This window comes from Durotheca rogersii, assembly GCF_024521655.1.
Source record: "Durotheca rogersii strain YMJ 92031201 chromosome Unknown GGS23scaffold_23, whole genome shotgun sequence".
Classification (NCBI taxonomy): Eukaryota; Fungi; Ascomycota; class Sordariomycetes; order Xylariales; family Xylariaceae; genus Durotheca; species Durotheca rogersii.
This window is the reverse complement of record NW_026251254.1, coordinates 180,784-196,038: the sequence shown is the minus strand read 5'-3', so window position 1 is coordinate 196,038 and position 15,255 is coordinate 180,784. Positions and strand designations below refer to the sequence as shown.

Genomic DNA, 15,255 nt, shown 5'->3' with positions numbered 1-15,255 from the left:
GAAATGCTCTTGTGCGCAAGGCTGAAACATCCTTCGCGTCACGCCAGCGCCCTACCACAAGCACCCATCCATATACCCGCCTACGAAGCCCCCGCGCCCGCCTGCTCGGGGGCCATCCATCCGTTCGTCTCCTTGCTAGCAAGCCCGCCTCGCCCACCCACCCTACTTCCACCCGCATAGCCTCTCGTCTCCTCGTACCGCCGGCAGCAGCAGCGAATCAACAACAAAGCTCCCTTCCCGGGCCCTCCGTGGGTCTCGGTGAACTCGTGAGCAGACCCCCTCCCCCCCTTTTCCCTTAGAGATAAGGACCCTCCCCGGCGGTTGGTCCTCGGGATGGCTGGGCCAGAAGCACCTGCCCATTTCACCGCCGTCAACCCCTTGCTCGCGACGGACGGAACTGAGAAGGAGGGGGAGCCATACACCCTAGCGCTGGTACCGAGACCGAGACCGAGACCGACTAGCAGTGTCCCGAGCCCGAATGCTCGCCGGGCTGGAGGCCAGACACTGCGGCTTGTCCTTATACCTTACCTACCGACACGCCCTCCCTCGTCCCTCTTACAACCGTCAATCCCGTCCCCATAGAATCAGGGGGAGAGAGGGGAAGGGGGGGAGGGGAGGAAGCCATACTGCCAACATGCGTAGTAGCAGGCAGCGGGAGCGGTAGTAGCCACGGGGACTTCATCTTGCTTTCCCTAATCCAACTCCGTCGTCTCTACTAACTACACTACTACACCCACGCCCGTGATAACGAGGGAGAAAAGGGGGTAAACAGAGCAAGTGTAAGTGGGCGAAACAAGCAGATTGGCTGAACTGGCTGACGTAGCAATGAATACTACTACCTCTCGACACATCACGATCTATCGAGAGGCACACACCATTCCTATAATCTATACCCCATCACCGGCGGACATCTCGCATCATCTCGACTCTACCAGAACGGCTACATATGGTATTCCCTCTTTCTTTCTAATCTCAACGCGGGCTCACGCAAAGACCACGTCATCTATCCGGCCACGCAGAAAGGCGTGACACTCCAAGACCGCGCCCTCTCATCCCGCCTGGGTATGTCGATTTAATCACGACCAAGAAAAAAAAAGAAATCCTGACTACGAGATAATAAGAAACAAGCAAAACCCTTCATATACCGTATTAGTTTGGATGATTTCAGCGTTCAATATGACATGACTATGGTACAGACAGTAAGTGAAGGGCCGTGGTACCCGCCAAATGCGAATGTGCTTTCCCTCTCCTTTGCCCCTACTCTACCTGCACCTAGCTGGCTTGGTTCCCCCTGTCTCTCTCCCACCCCTCCAATGCCAGGAACGAGATGACAATGAACGGGTGGGACAGTCTCGAGGGAACATCTGCAAGATCAACCCTCACGGAGGCCTAATATGCTGCGCTGTTCTCTTCCGCCGGACTGAAACTTCTGGGGCCACACCCCCTCCCCTCTTCCCGTCGATCTTTACCCCTTTTCTCCACCCCAAGTAAGCAATCCCCTCCTCCCACTCACTCCCTCTACCGCAGCGAGATCGGTGTGGGTAGGGGAAAGGCAACAAACAAGAATCAAGGAGACGCGCAAGAATTGTTTTTTTCCGGGAGGGAAACCTTTCCGTATCAACAAATCTCCCTGCAATCGGCGATCGCCGTCCGCCTTTCGAGCTGCCGAAATTTTTAAACCAAATCATAAGGAAAGCAAAGGCTGAGTGCCGAAGAGGAATTCCTCTCATTAGATCGTATCCTCGTCTTGAGGGGACTCGAGAAGCCAGACTCTGGTCTTGGCAGAATATAGGCTACATCGAGATGCACTTGTGCGGTATCGGTTTGAAGTGCGAGGCGTATATTAGCAGAATGGCCGACGGGTGGAAAGTAGAGGCAGAAATAGTATTAGGGTGGTGTCAAAAGAGCGATCGGGATCGTGAACTACACACTCCTCTGGCTCCTCGGTCGGCGGCGGCGTACATCGTCGGATGGGATTCGAGTATAACGTAGGGCGGTAAGGAAAATGGCTGATGAGAAAGGCTGTCGTGACTTCGTCCTGGTATTATCAAAATATCGGCGATTCGCGAGCGCGTTACCAGGTTGAAATTAGATTCAAGTATTCATCCGAACAAGAGAGATGACGCCGGCGGTCCTCGCAACAGTTCCCGGCGTCGCCGGGACTGGTACCGTCTAGTAGGCCCAGACCTTGAGCTGCGACAAGAGTTAGCGCGCATGAAGTTTAGCTTGCGACTGATGACTCCTGGCACTTACCACCGAATCCCAGGAGCCCGTGCATAGGCTGATGCCATCGTTGCTGACCCCTAAGCAGCTGACACGATTCTCGTGGCCTACGAGGGATCCGACCTTCTCGCCTCTCGTGATGTCCCAAACCTAACGAGAGCGGTTAGTTGACGGGAATCCATCTCAGCAAGCCGGGGGGGGGCAGGATGTACCTTGCACTCAAAGTCGTCGTAGCCTGCGAAGAGTAGACGGCCCGAGACCGACGTCGCAACGGACGTGATGCCGCAGAGAATAGATTCGGACTACACCACCGAGGTTAATACCGGCTACGGAGAGCTGTTTCGTCGGGCCATGTCCACTTACGCCGTAGAGATTGAGCTCCCTGTCCGCCCGGATGTCGAACAGCCTACACGTCGCGTCGTCGGAGCCGGTGACGAAAGAGTGCCCATCCGGGAAGAACTGGATAGCGTTGATATCGGACTCGTGTCCAGCGAACGTCTGCACAGCCTTTCCGGCCCGGATATCCCACAACTTGGCGAAAGCATCGCACGCGCCAGAGATGAAGGTATTCTGGTTCGTGGGGTTCAAGCTGATGCTCATAACGTCGCCGAGATGGTCGGCGAACTCCATGACCTTGGTTCCCGTCTCGATATCCCACTTCATGCACGTCATGTCGCCAGACGAGGTGAGGATGCTTCGGTCGTTGATAAATCGGCAGCACGACAGGTAGCCGGCATGGCCAGATAGCTCGCGGGCGACGCGCGTCGGCCCGTCCCTATTTTGGTTAAGGTTGTAAATGGAGCAGATATTGTCGAGACCGCCACAAGCGACGTAGTTACCGCTGGGGGCGTAGGCGCAGGTCATGACCCAGGATGACCGCAGCGGGATGGCGTGAACCTTGTTCGTCGTGTAGGCATCCCAGATAATTAACTTCCCATCCTGCGAGGCGGAAACCAGGTGTCTTCGGTCGGTGGACCAGTGCATGGCGTAGATTTTGGCCAGATGCCCCTTTAGTGTCCTCTTGGTCTTCATTAATTGGTTCCTGGGGATGGCCTCGTGGGATTGCTGCGCAACAGCGCGGACTGGAAATCACGGGTAACGAGGGTCAGAACGGAGCCGCACGGGAGCCTCAATTTCGCGTTGACGCGATCAATCTCGGGATGGGTAGGGAACCCGTCAATTGACAGACGAGATGTACTCACGAGTAGTGTCGGCCAATTCATCCTTCTTCCGCTTGATCCTATCCTTCAGGTTCTCAGCCTCGCGTCGCGCCTGCTGGATGCGCGCCTGCATGGCCTCCGGCGACACATCGTTCGGCCGTTGAGAATCCATGGCGGCTGACGACAATGTGTCGGAGAGCGAGAGGACCGAGGAGCAGCAGGGAAGAACGGGATGGAGGGGGGTTGATGGGCGACGAGAGGTCGTCGAGCGTCGAGCGGTGTGGATGGATTGATTTTGGGGGAGGGGGGGAGATTCACAGGTAGCTGAGATGAACACCAAAGGAAGGTTAAGAAAAAGAGAGGGAAAAGGTGTGAGGTTGGATCAACTCGGGGTAAGGGTGACGGAGAGAGGAGTGTGAGCTCCAGGGGGGGGTGCCTTGTCGAGTTGTGTGCTCTGACCAGCGGACCTGTACTATGGGGTTCAAAGGGGGGTGGAGGGAAAAACGACAGTTCAGAGAAGCCCCCCGGCTAGACGGGTCTTGGAGAGGTTTGGACTCAACGAGTACGCGACGACTATGTATGTATTGGTTACTAGGACGGGAAGACGAGGTGAATTGTGGAGATGGGCCGGGCGAACGACGAGTTCGCAGCTCAGCAGCTAGCGTGGAGAAGGCTCAGGAAGCTGGGGACAGCCGGTTGTGGATGGGATAGAGGCCGCAGACGAGGTTGGAAGAGCCGATTGACTTCCGTCCGCGATGCGTTTCGGGGATGGGGGGAGGGGGGGAACGACAAGAAGGAGAGGAAGAAAAAAAGATGTAGGTGGGTAAGTGAGAATAGGCAAGGTTAGTGAGTGAGCGAGTGTAGCACATGTATGTGTGTTGTGTGCGTGTGCGTGTAGGTATTATGGTGGTAAGGCAAGGCAGGCAACGGTAGGGTAAAGGGTTAAAGGAGAGAAAGGCGAGCCAGAGAGAGGAGAGAGAGAGAGAGAGAGGGAACGGAGACCTAGAGGGGAGAGGGAAAGGAGGTACTTCGGGTACAAGGCGTATGAGTAGATGGGTAGGAACCTAATGTAGGTAGGCATGTAGGCAGGCTGGTACTAGGTTACCGGCCTACCTTACCCAGGTAGGAGGTAGGTAGGCATGTAGGCAGGTAGTAGGTGGGTAGGTCGGTACCTACTGGTTGACGGGAAAGCTGCGCGGTGGTGGCTAACGGGCAGGTACACTGTACAGTACATAGGTACCTACCATGCGTACATAAGGCAGGTGTGATGCTGCGCAAGGCGGTTTGAGTTCTGGCAGCGGCAGGGAGACTGAGGTGCAGCACGCACAGCAGGAGGAAGAGAAGATCTGACTGGCCACTGTATTCAACGTGGAGTACCTTGGGAGTACCTCAGCGAGTCCGGCTTACCTATGTACTCAGGTACCTCTGCTACGAAAACTGCAGACGATGAATGGATCCGACAGAGCGGGCTGCTGTCCTCTAAGACCGGTCTGGTACCTTGAGGTACCTACCTACCTAACCCATCAATGGATCGTAAATGAAGGGAACAACAGGTGGGCGCGTCGGAAGGGGAGGGGAGGGGGGGGGGGGAGACAAACCCATACGGGACAGGTATGTACGCATCTAAACCCGACAACCTGTAATGCTGTATATATATATATATATACACATTATATATATATATATATACGACGGACATGTTGTATAAGAGGTTAGGCAGGTACCTAAACATACTACCTCCTAATGTATGTCAATCAGTCCAGAGAATGCTTGGTGTGGCTCATCCATCCCTACTACCTTCGAGGTAGGAGATATGCACAGCAGGCGGTTGTTTTTAGCATGCTAGTCCCGGCGGATAACATGACAACAAGCAAGCCTGCATCCTGCCTACCCAATATATTATATGCATACTATGTGTGTGTGTATGTGTATATATATATACATATACGTAGTAGGGGGGAATGGAGGCCGGGTTAGGTATGTATCTCCTCCTACGTCCTTGGCTTTCCTATAAGTTGATACAAGTTGGAACTGCGACATGACGAGCTGGAGAGACGCTTATACGCGCGTGCCCAATTGCGTGCCTCTACCTGAGGAGGTAGGTACCTATGTGCCTACCACGTAAAGTACCTACCTACCTATAGTACTACAGGTAGGCAGGTAGAGGAGGTAGGTAGGTAGGTACATAATAACACCGCCTCCTGTCCAAAATCTGGCGAAATCTCTCCTCCTCCTTGCAAAAAAATACACTCAAATCAGGGTATGACTCGAGCAGAGTCGGCCATTGGACCAGGCTGCGAGCAGGCATGTATGCGTCCTGCATCAAATGATGGTAGCGTCGCAACTGCCTGCAGCGGTATAACTGAATCAGACCCGCCGTCCGCATGAGGTAAGTTATGGGTATACTACGTACCTCTCGATGGTAGGGTACCGCGTTAGGCACGTACCTGGGGCATACTGCGTCCACCGGGGAGGTACCTCGGGCGTGTGCGCTGGTAGCGTATGAGTGAGTACCCATCTGAGGTAATGCGGCGAGCCCGGCGGCATGTCACGTACCTCTACTACTACTCCAGTAGTATACGTATACTCTAGAACCTCTCTCGGTCAGCAGCCCGCTCCCTCGCTGCATGCCGCCTGCATACATCATGCTTATCTAGGTATAAGAATACCTCCCTCCTCTCGCTTGCGTGGGCAACCTGCCGTCGGTGCGGGTCGGCGCGGAGGGCAATTCCAATGGCAGGCTGGGTTGGGAAGCTCTGCGCCAGCCTGGATTTGGCCGGAGAGAGAGAGAGATGATGTGCCTTACGTAACCCTGGCTAAGGACTACCTGGAGGCAAGCACCTGTTGGTATACCAGGTATACATATGAGTACTCGCTCATAGGTAATTTAACCAGGATTGACGTGAAATGGCCGTGGCCGCCATCAAACCCACACTATACGCGAGCGGCGCCTGGGGAGTTCGAGTAGGCGCACTAGGCCGAAGCTACCTTGCCCATTCGTCCTTCCGCTAGCCTGCAACGAGATAAGGCAATGGAGACGTCCTGGTCGCTACTGCAGGTACTGCGCTACTATTGCGTGGGTTAGCAGGTCTCGAACTTGATGTAAGGAGGATGTCTACAATACATATACAGCTGAAAACAGAGCACATACCTACACCTACCTAGGTAGGTATCTATCTACGCGTATATTCACCTGATATATACTTCATATAGATAGGTACATATACTCATCCTGCCGTGCGGCGCCGCGCGGAAACGCACTGTACTAGCCTTACAATGAACGGTCAGCAGCAGCAGCAGCAGCAGCAGCAGCAGCGAGCCACTGCCCGCCAGGACCGCCGTGAATACTCATAAGGCACCGAGTCGCCATAGAGGTGACTGTATGACTGTATAGGGGGCTTCGCGGCCCGTGCGGCTCCTTTTCGTTCGTCTCTTCCCCCCTCCCCTTGTGACCAGTTTTTTCGGCTTCCGCTACCTACAGTATTGTTATACGCATACTAGTACGTATGAATTCCCAGCTCCCTACCCCGGACCGGCTACGCAAGACAGCGGGACCCCCGTTCCACAACGCGGATAATCGCAACGGCCAGTCAGACGGAGCGAATGGCGGCAAATAAGGCGCGTACTTCCGTTGCACATATATGTATATGCGCCTCCTGCAGTGCGGTCTTCCCGACCAAGTCGGACGACGGGCGAGAGCCCTGGCCGTGACCGTCCCGACGGCTCACCCCGGTATACCTTGGTACGCGTAGGTGGAATCCGCAGCGAGGCCAAAATAAAGATGGCGGCATCCCACATGCCTGTATGGACGCAGGGTACTTGATGGATTGTACATTGTTGCATGTTGATGTAATGAAGGAGGTTCATGGTCCCCGGAACCTTTACTCATATAGTATGAGTAGTAACCGAGCCACTCAGACGCTGGTACGAAGATCGCCCGCCTCGCGCGTACACGCTACCCGACTCGCTGTGATCGGCAAGCCGTGGCAGCGCTGCGTCCTGATGCGCGCGCCCATGTACAGAGTACGCAGCGCCAACCGACGCCTCTGCTGGGCTGGTTTGGCGGGAGGAGGGAGGGGAGGGGAGGGGGGGAGCCGGATGCTATTAATTCCTGGGTAGATCTTCGTCTCTGCACCAATCTCGTCCGTCCCAATCCGGCGCAACCCAACCCATCCATCCAATCTGCCCAATCCCTGCGCAATTTCGATGCTCTTTTTTATTACGGGGACCGGCCGCCAAGGAACAGCTTTGCGGGTTACCTTTGGTTAGGTACCTCCAGGTACCTACCTACCTCTAAATAATCCTAAGCACACACACGATATAGACACCATATGCCCACATCTCGTAGCTACATGACGCGCACCCATTCGTACCTCCAGTACTTAACATTAGGTGGTACCTACCTGTCGGCTGTAGGCATAGTGCAACTCTTATTATCAAGCACAGCTACTCACGTAAGCATCGGCTCGCTTTCTTGTTCTTTTCATTCTTCTTCGATTTTCACCTACGTGTACACATGATACCAAGAAGAGGAATATGCTAAGAATGCTACTGGGCGCGTATCAGGTAGGGAAAAGAAAAAGAAATAATATATACCAGGCAGGTTGTATACTATATATACGGATATATATATATATATATTATGTACGTCCGTATATGAGCACATACCGCGGCGGCTCCTAGCGAGATGTGCGTCCTGCTAACCGTAGAACTGCCTCGGGTGCTGAACTGCGAAACGTTCGCGTCGTTTCCCATGGCTTCCCCCCTCCCTCGCCGCTTATTACTCACAGAGAATCCCTCCCCTCTCGTCGCGCGGCACAGCCGTCGATTAATAATACTACTAAATCTACGCGCTCTACTCATACTCTCCTCAGGTAGATTCTTATTAATTCTCCCCTGGGACGAGTGGAGGACCTTGTTACCGCCGAGCGACGCGTTCAAGGTAGTCTGGAGGAAATGCCTGTCTGTCTGTCTCTCAGCGCCCTCCCTGACATTATATATATATATACTAGTATTCAGTTTCACCCTATCCCTACCTAGTTGTATAGAGTATATATAAGTGAGCCGAGGAGAGGGCGCCTGCGGGGCAGAGTATATGTACGTATGCGCATGTCTGCAGTATTTTATTGTCCGCAGGCCATAACCCGGTCGAGTCAATCTCTCTCTCTCTCTTTGTTGCTGCCTACCGGGATTTTCTCGCAAGTCACTGTGGACGTACACACAATGTATGAATGGATGAACGAATATCTGTCCTTGGGGTCCGCCAATGTTCCTTCGCGAGGATAATACTATTTGTATTACGCCTCGGCACAGAAACATAACATACGTGCTACATGCTGGGTACGTGCGGGCGGGTATATATCGACGTAGGGATTATGCCTAGCTCCCACCCGGTCCCTTGGCTGCGTACTTCCGCAGCACCTTGATATCTCTCTCCCCTGTTATGGGGCCACGGGCTATACCGGTTGGGGGATCTCCTCATACCGGCACAACATATAGTATCTCTAGCCGGTCCTCCTAGCTGCTTTAGCCTCGAGTTCCTGACAAGCTTGTTAGCTCTACTCAAACACGTAAAGGGGAAACAAGATTGGCGGAGGCCTTCCCACCTCACCCTCGCCGAGCTGCGTATGGAGATGCGACGTGCGTAGATGCGTGTGTCTTGTATAGACATGCTAATCCAAACGCAATCATTATACTACGCAGCGCTCCTCGACTTGAACAGGCCAGGGAAGCTCGGTCCCGATATATGAGTTAGGCAGACAGACAGACGGGATCCTCATCCCCCAGCTTCGTAGCTCCCGTTGCAACCCAGTCTTCTTCCATCCATGCATATATGTGTACTACTATGTTGCATAGGAGCAGGAATGTAGTTAGCGTACAGCGCTCCGTACGAACTAACCTACGTCTATATTCGGTAGACTGACCAGAAACTATCTATTAGGAGCGCTTCGGTAAATTTTTTTTCTTCTCACGGACCCTGCCTAGGAGCCGCCGGATCGCGTAAGGGGGAAAGCCTTCCCTCCCCTCCCCTAAAGAACAGAGCCTCAGGAGCTCACCCGTATCGCAACCGTATCTACGTATGCCTGCATGCGTGATGCGTATGCGGACACGATGGTGGTGATGAGGTGATGATAATGATAACCATGGGCAATACCGTGTCACACTTCGCCGACGAATCTCCAGCCTCCAGCCTCCAGCCCCCTTCTTCCCCCCCCCCCCGTCTGCCTATACCTATTATCCGCGGAGGAGCGTCCAGGGAAATAAATTGGGCGTATTATATTACTACGTAGCGTGCGGCGGCGCGCGTTGTGATCGACCGAGGAGACCCAAGCATCCTGCGGGTCGGGCTTCTGGAAACACTCTACCCTACCGCCACCCCTACCTTGCCCAGCAATACCTACTCGTACATGTAAGCCCACATAGGTACATGCACACACACGCCTACATTCGTATGCGTATGTACACATTAGACATCGTGTCCGCGAGAGGAGTGTGCGAGGGGGTAAGTGGGCGTTTTATGTGTACATATAAGCAAGCCATGCTACAGACCTGTGCATAGGTAGGTATATAAGTCAGCGAAGGGAGGAAGACGGCCCCGCCTCCTCTCCGCCCGAGCGACGACGGGTCCGTTCGACACTGTGTGTGTGTGTGCTCTTCACAATCCCCTGGCTAGCCCGCGGACAAACCATGGATCGGTGTGGCCTCGGCGCGAATGTTATCTCGGCTTGGCCGATCTGCGGCCTCCTCTGCTCGCCCTCATGACACGACGGGGTTGGGTGATTGCATGACGGAGAGCGTCGAGTCAGGCCACGACGTCGAAGGCGATTGACCGAACCAAGACGGAACGCAGAGGGAGAGAGAATAACAAGAGCGTCGATATTTCTGCGCGCAATCACGACCTCGTACCCGTCGATCCCCGAATGAAAAAGAATCTTGCTTGATCCCATGTGTCGATATCGTACGTCGACGTCGACGTCGGTACCAGTCGGCAACGTCGGCGCCTTCAAGTGTAAAAGTAAAGAGAGGAGGCGTAGGAAAAGGGCTAGAAGGCGAGATAATAGCAACGTCTCCGATCGCGCCCCGTCACTGAGGCTTGGCTGGTAACGCTCGTAACGACTTGCACGCTTGTAGCGCCCGTAACAACTAGCAAGCAGGTCACACCACAACCCAAGCGCCAGCACCAGCAGAATCCAGAACCCGATGCAATCGATAACCGCCCCTCTGTTCCTCTATCCTCCCAACTCGCATCACGACATCTCTCCTTGTTTCCTTCTTCCCGCGGGCAGAGAATATCGCGGTCGCTAGAGAGGGGAAGCACGCGTCCGACCAGGCACTGCAATCGAGTCGTGTCGGCGCGAGCAGGCGAGACCAACACAAGACGTTCTGACCCGAGACAGCTCTTCTCGTAGACGGCTCCGAACGCCGGCGCTCTCCCTTCTGATAACGGCCATGGCGGAGCACGACCTGGAGTTTGACTTCAAGGCCATGCCGAAGATCGAGGTAATGACGATCGCCACCTGTCCGGGCTCGCGGGTCTAGATCCTGTCTATGTCCACGTATATATCTGTATACCTATATATATACCTGCTATCTGTTATATATCTATACGTGCTCGTCGCTAACGCCGGGCCCCCCCTCTCTCCGCCGTAGCTCCACGCTCATCTCACTGGCAGCATCAGCCGGGAATGTCTGCACGCCATCTGGGCCGCGAAGAAGGCCGCCGGCAAGACGGACCTCGAGGACCCGCTGGTCGTCATGCCGCCCGGCAGACACGACTACGATCTGACGACGTAAGGGTCCCCTCCCTCTCTTTTCTGCCCGCCCCCGCTCCCTCGTCTCTTCCCTCTCTCTCCCTCTCTAAACAGAACGCGCCCCCGCCTCCGCGCCCGCGCCCGCCCCTTCGGACCGCAGCTTCTTCCCCCTGTTCTCGTCGTACATCTACCACCTCATCGACGACGTCGCCGCGCTGCGGCTCGCCACGCGCGCCGTCCTCGACGACTTCGCCCGCGACGGCGTCGTCTACGCCGAGCTGCGCACCACGCCGCGCGCCCTCCCCGCCGCCGGCCTCGACAAGGCTGGCTACGTCGCCGCCGTCCTCGACGTCATGCGCGAGCACGCCGCCGCCGACCCCTCGGGCGCCGGCCTCCGCACCCGCCTCATCCTGTCCGTCGACCGGCGCGACACGCCCGCCGGGGCGCGCGAGGCCGTCGCCCTGGCCGCGCGGTTCCGCGCCCGCGGCGTCGTCGGCGTCGACCTGTGCGGCGACCCGTCGCGCGGCGACGTGGCCACCTTCGCGCCCGCCTTCGCTGCCGCCCGCGCCGCTGGCCTGCGCCTGACCGCCCACTTCGCCGAGGCCGAGGCCTGCGCGCCCGCCGAGCTCGCTGAGATCCTCTCCTGGCAGCCCGACCGCCTCGGCCACGTCATCCACGTGCCCCCTGACGTCAAGCGCCGCCTCGCCGCTCCCCGCCCGCTCCCCGCCCGCCCCCTCGGCCTCGAGCTCTGCCTCAGTTGCAACGTCCACGCCCGCATGATCGTCGGCAGCTTCGAGGCCCACCACTTCGGCGAGTGGTGGCACGTCGAGGGGCCCGTCGTCGTGCCTTGCGTGAGCCCCCCCCCTTTCCCTCTCCCCCTTCCTTTGTGCATATATGTGTGTGGCTAACCCGAGCGACGACCGACCGCGCCACCAGACCGACGACGTCGGGGTCTTTGAGAGCCCGCTGTCGAACGAGTGGCGGCTGATCCAGGCGCACTTCGGCCTGGGGCGGGACGAGATCCTGGGACTCGCGCGCAAGGGCATCGACGTCATATTCGCCGACGACGACGAGAGGGAGAGGCTGCGACGGGTTATGTGGTAGTAGTGGCGCGGCGCGCGGTGTACGTGCGATTTCTTGAGGGCGCTTTCTGCGGCTGGAGATGACTGGAACTCTGCTCTATCTAAGTCCCGGGACGACGGGCTCTCTAGCGAAGCGAACGTAGCCGCCATTCCCTGCCCCCTATCCTATTCGTCGCCCCCCCCGCCCCCCGCCGCTGGCCCCCTCGCGTGTCTCGATGCTTCGTAGTGATAATGTAGACTATGGTTCTAAATCCGTTCCCGAGGCCCCATCTACCGCTAGGAAACACCGATTCTACTTTCTCGATGCGCTACGCCTGGATGGGAGATTCTTGCCCCCGTCGCCCACGGGCCTTGCTGCTAGAGTGCCCCTTAGCTATGCGTCGCCGCCCATTCTCTAAACCAAACCAACGCCTCCGGGTTCGCTACGCTTGTGTTCGTTTTGACATCGATCCCGGACAGGATCCGCTTAACCGCAACTTCGATCCTAGAGAAGGGGGTGGCAAAGTGAGGTTAACTTGAGGGTCCCAGGGTCTGGCCATTGGGGGAATGTGGCCGTAGCGACATGGTAACTTACTTCTTTCCGTTGCTCGTCTTCGGGATGCCGGCTCCGCACTCCTCGATCACGCCCGGGACGTGGCGCGGGCTCAGCTCCCTCCGGATGACCTCCCGGATCCTGTCGCGGAGGCTAGGCGAGAAGGGCTTGTCGCCGGCCATGGCAACGAAGAGGCAGACGACCTCGTCGCGGTCGGCGTCGCGGCGACGGCCGACGCACACGGCGTCGTCGACCTCGCCGGCGAAGAAGCGCGTCAGCAGGTTGTAGATCTCGGCGCTGCCGAAGCGCACGCCGGCGGGCTTGAGCACACCATCGCTGCGCCCGAGCATCGTCAGGCCGCCGGTGCGCGCGCCGACCCGCGCGAAGTCCCCGTGGTGCCACACGCCGGCGAAGCGCTCGAAGTAGCTCGCGCGGTACCGCGCCGCGCCCTCGCGGCCCCAGAACGTGAGCGGCTGGCACGGGAACGGCCGCGTGCACACGAGCTCGCCGTCGGCGCCGGGCGGCACCGGCGCGCCGCTGGCCGGGTCCACCACGGCGATGGCCATGCCCAGCCCCGCGCATTGGATCTCGCCCGCGTGCACGGGAAGCAGCGGGCACGGCGCGCCGAACAGGGAGATGATGTCGGTGCCGCCGGTGATGGAGGCCAGGTTGACGTGGGGAGGGAAGGCCTCGTAGACGAAGGAGAATGTCGAGGGCGGCAGGGGCGACGCCGTCGAGTAGATAGCCTGCAGGGGGGAGAGGTCAAGCGAGCGGGCGGGGTAGACACCGTTGGTCTCGAGCGCGGTGAGGTACGCGGCCGAGGTGCCGAAGTGGGTTACCCGCAGCGCGGAGAGCAGCTTGGGCAGGGAGAGGTGGCCGTGGGGCTGGAAGGGCGAGCCGGAGTACAGGATCAGGGTGGTGCCGCACGCGAGGGCGGATATGCTCCAGTGCCACATCATCCAGGACGTGGTTGTGTAGTAGAGCATCCTCGAAGCCGGGCCCATCGAGCAGTGGAGGATGTGTTCCTTCTTGTGTTGGATCAGCGTGCCCAGCGCAGTGTGTACGATGGCCTTGGGCAGGCCTGTAGTGCCGCTGGAGTATAATACGTAGAGGGGATGAGACGGCGGGAGCTGCTCGAATCTCAGGAGCGCGTTGCCGCCACTAGAACCCGCGTTAACCTCGGCGGGGCTGGTATAGAACACTGAGAAATTAACAATACCTTTGTAGAAAACTCTCGTATTCCTTCGCCGCGACTCCCTTCGAGTGCAGCTCGTCCAAACCTAAGGCGACGTCTTGGACGTTGTTTACGACGATGACGAGCGCCAGCCCCTTGGGCTTAAGCTCGTCGACTATTTGGGATGTCTTTCCCGTGCTCGACCAGGATTTTCCGTTATACAGCGTCCCGTTGTCCGCAAATAGAGCCTTGGGCTCGATCTGCACGAGCCTGTCGAGGACGGCGCTCACGCCGGTGTCCGGGCTGATGCCGGTCCAGACGGCGCCTAGCGCGGCCGCGGAGAGCATCGCCACGAGGGCCTGGACGTGGTTAGAGACGAACCCGGCGACGACGTCCCCGGGTCCTAGGCCGGCGGCCCTCAGCGCAGCCGAGCATCCACGCACGGCTTCCCGCAATTCGGCCCACGTCGTCGACACGCGCTGCCCCTCGGCTTCGGTCACCGTTATGACGGCGGTCGCGGACGCCGCGACTTCCGCGTTTCCGGGAAACAGGAGGTTCTCCGCGACATTCAACAGCGCCCCCTCGAAGAAGTCCGGCCGCGGGAACATGGGCGCGTCGGCTGGTAGGACCTGTTCAACTTCCTCATCAGAATATCCGGAGCAAGGCGGAGAGACGGAGAGAGAGAGAGAGAAAGGCAAGGGGTGGTGGGTGCTAGGAGAGGGAATCCTAATGAGCCGGTCCGACTTGACGATGTCTCGTCGTCGACGAGGAGGACGAGAACGCAGCTCGTTTGCGTTCACATCCCCCCCACGACCGGGACTAAGGTGCGCTAGGCAGATCTACACATGCACCTACTCGGGAGGGCGGCCGGGACGCCTTTATGCCGCAGAACTGCCATACTTCGTCCCAGAAATCGGCGATGTTGTCGACCGACCACTTGTACAGGGTTGGGTAGTCGCGTATCTCAGCATCGTACTTGGACCTCACGTGCTGCAGAAAGCTGTACATGGGCGTCGAGGAAGGGTCCGGGTGCCGCCATAGCTCGACGGGCAGCGTCAGCGCGGGCTCGGGGGCGACGGTCATCGTGGGTGACTATTGGGCACGTGGGAGGGAGGGGGATACGGGCAAGGGGACGGTTGTTTTGTCTATTTCTCTCGCGATGGGACCGAGCCGGCGGAGTATTTTAATATGAAGACCTGCGAGGATCGTGGAGACCGCGGCGGCCGTCGATCAGCCTCGGTTTGTTGAGGTTTGAGACGGATGCACGAGGCCAATTCAACGATAGCTCTAGCCCGACGGAGGCCGATTTAGACGGATTTCCCCCATACATAAG

The 15,255-nt window shown here is 57.6% G+C and overlaps 4 protein-coding genes across 4 annotated transcripts; 1 reads left to right on the top strand and 3 right to left on the bottom strand.

Annotated features, from left to right (window-relative positions):
• Nucleotides 1-1,107: 1,107 nt before the first annotated feature.
• Nucleotides 1,108-2,028, bottom strand: GGS23DRAFT_226721 (uncharacterized protein). Its single transcript, XM_051512007.1, has 3 exons — nt 1,963-2,028; nt 1,384-1,808; nt 1,108-1,249 (listed from the first exon to the last, which is right to left on the bottom strand). Exons 2-3 carry the CDS (start codon nt 1,728-1,730, stop codon nt 1,186-1,188), a joined length of 411 nt encoding a protein of 136 aa, XP_051369216.1. The 5' UTR covers nt 1,731-1,808; nt 1,963-2,028; the 3' UTR covers nt 1,108-1,185.
• GGS23DRAFT_226683 (guanine nucleotide-binding protein subunit beta) lies at nt 1,952-3,706 on the bottom strand. Its single transcript, XM_051512006.1, has 5 exons — nt 3,426-3,706; nt 2,587-3,305; nt 2,436-2,525; nt 2,254-2,373; nt 1,952-2,193 (listed from the first exon to the last, which is right to left on the bottom strand). The coding sequence occupies exons 1-5, from the start codon at nt 3,553-3,555 to the stop codon at nt 2,173-2,175; spliced, it is 1,080 nt and encodes a 359-aa protein (XP_051369215.1). The 5' UTR covers nt 3,556-3,706; the 3' UTR covers nt 1,952-2,172.
• A 7,126-nt stretch (nt 3,707-10,832) lies between these two features.
• On the top strand, nt 10,833-12,400 carry GGS23DRAFT_613743 (Metallo-dependent hydrolase; the record flags this gene model as incomplete). The annotated part of the gene is made up of 4 exons (XM_051520591.1): nt 10,833-10,883; nt 11,034-11,173; nt 11,295-11,985; nt 12,071-12,400. The coding sequence occupies 4 exons, from the start codon at nt 10,833-10,835 to the stop codon at nt 12,236-12,238; spliced, it is 1,050 nt and encodes a 349-aa protein (XP_051369214.1). The 3' UTR covers nt 12,239-12,400.
• Nucleotide 12,401: 1 nt separating this feature from the next.
• Nucleotides 12,402-14,648, bottom strand: GGS23DRAFT_226639 (acetoacetate-CoA ligase). Its single transcript, XM_051512005.1, has 3 exons — nt 13,968-14,648; nt 12,791-13,909; nt 12,402-12,700 (listed from the first exon to the last, which is right to left on the bottom strand). The coding sequence occupies exons 1-3, from the start codon at nt 14,528-14,530 to the stop codon at nt 12,586-12,588; spliced, it is 1,797 nt and encodes a 598-aa protein (XP_051369213.1). The 5' UTR covers nt 14,531-14,648; the 3' UTR covers nt 12,402-12,585.
• Between the last annotated feature and the right edge of the window lie 607 nt (nt 14,649-15,255).

Excerpts from the sequence above, each read along its gene's own strand:
- GGS23DRAFT_226683 (XM_051512006.1), bottom strand. The coding sequence starts at position 3,555 with ATGGATTCTCAACGGCCGAACGATGTGTCGCCGGAGGCCATGCAGGCG. Across the intron at positions 3,306-3,425 it reads TGAATTGGCCGACACTACTC|TCCGCGCTGTTGCGCAGCAA; the intron begins GTGAGTACATCT and ends CGTGATTTCCAG. Across the intron at positions 2,194-2,253 it reads CGGGCTCCTGGGATTCGGTG|CTCAAGGTCTGGGCCTACTA; the intron begins GTAAGTGCCAGG and ends CTCTTGTCGCAG.
- GGS23DRAFT_226639 (XM_051512005.1), bottom strand. The coding sequence starts at position 14,530 with ATGTTCCCGCGGCCGGACTTCTTCGAGGGGGCGCTGTTGAATGTCGCG. Across the intron at positions 13,910-13,967 it reads TACGAGAGTTTTCTACAAAG|TGGCGGCAACGCGCTCCTGA; the intron begins GTATTGTTAATT and ends CGCGGGTTCTAG. Across the intron at positions 12,701-12,790 it reads AAGACGAGCAACGGAAAGAA|GATCGAAGTTGCGGTTAAGC; the intron begins GTAAGTTACCAT and ends CCCCTTCTCTAG.
- GGS23DRAFT_226721 (XM_051512007.1), bottom strand. The coding sequence starts at position 1,730 with ATGAGAGGAATTCCTCTTCGGCACTCAGCCTTTGCTTTCCTTATGATT. Across the intron at positions 1,250-1,383 it reads GCGCAGCATATTAGGCCTCC|GAGAGGGAAAGCACATTCGC; the intron begins GTGAGGGTTGAT and ends GTAGGGGCAAAG.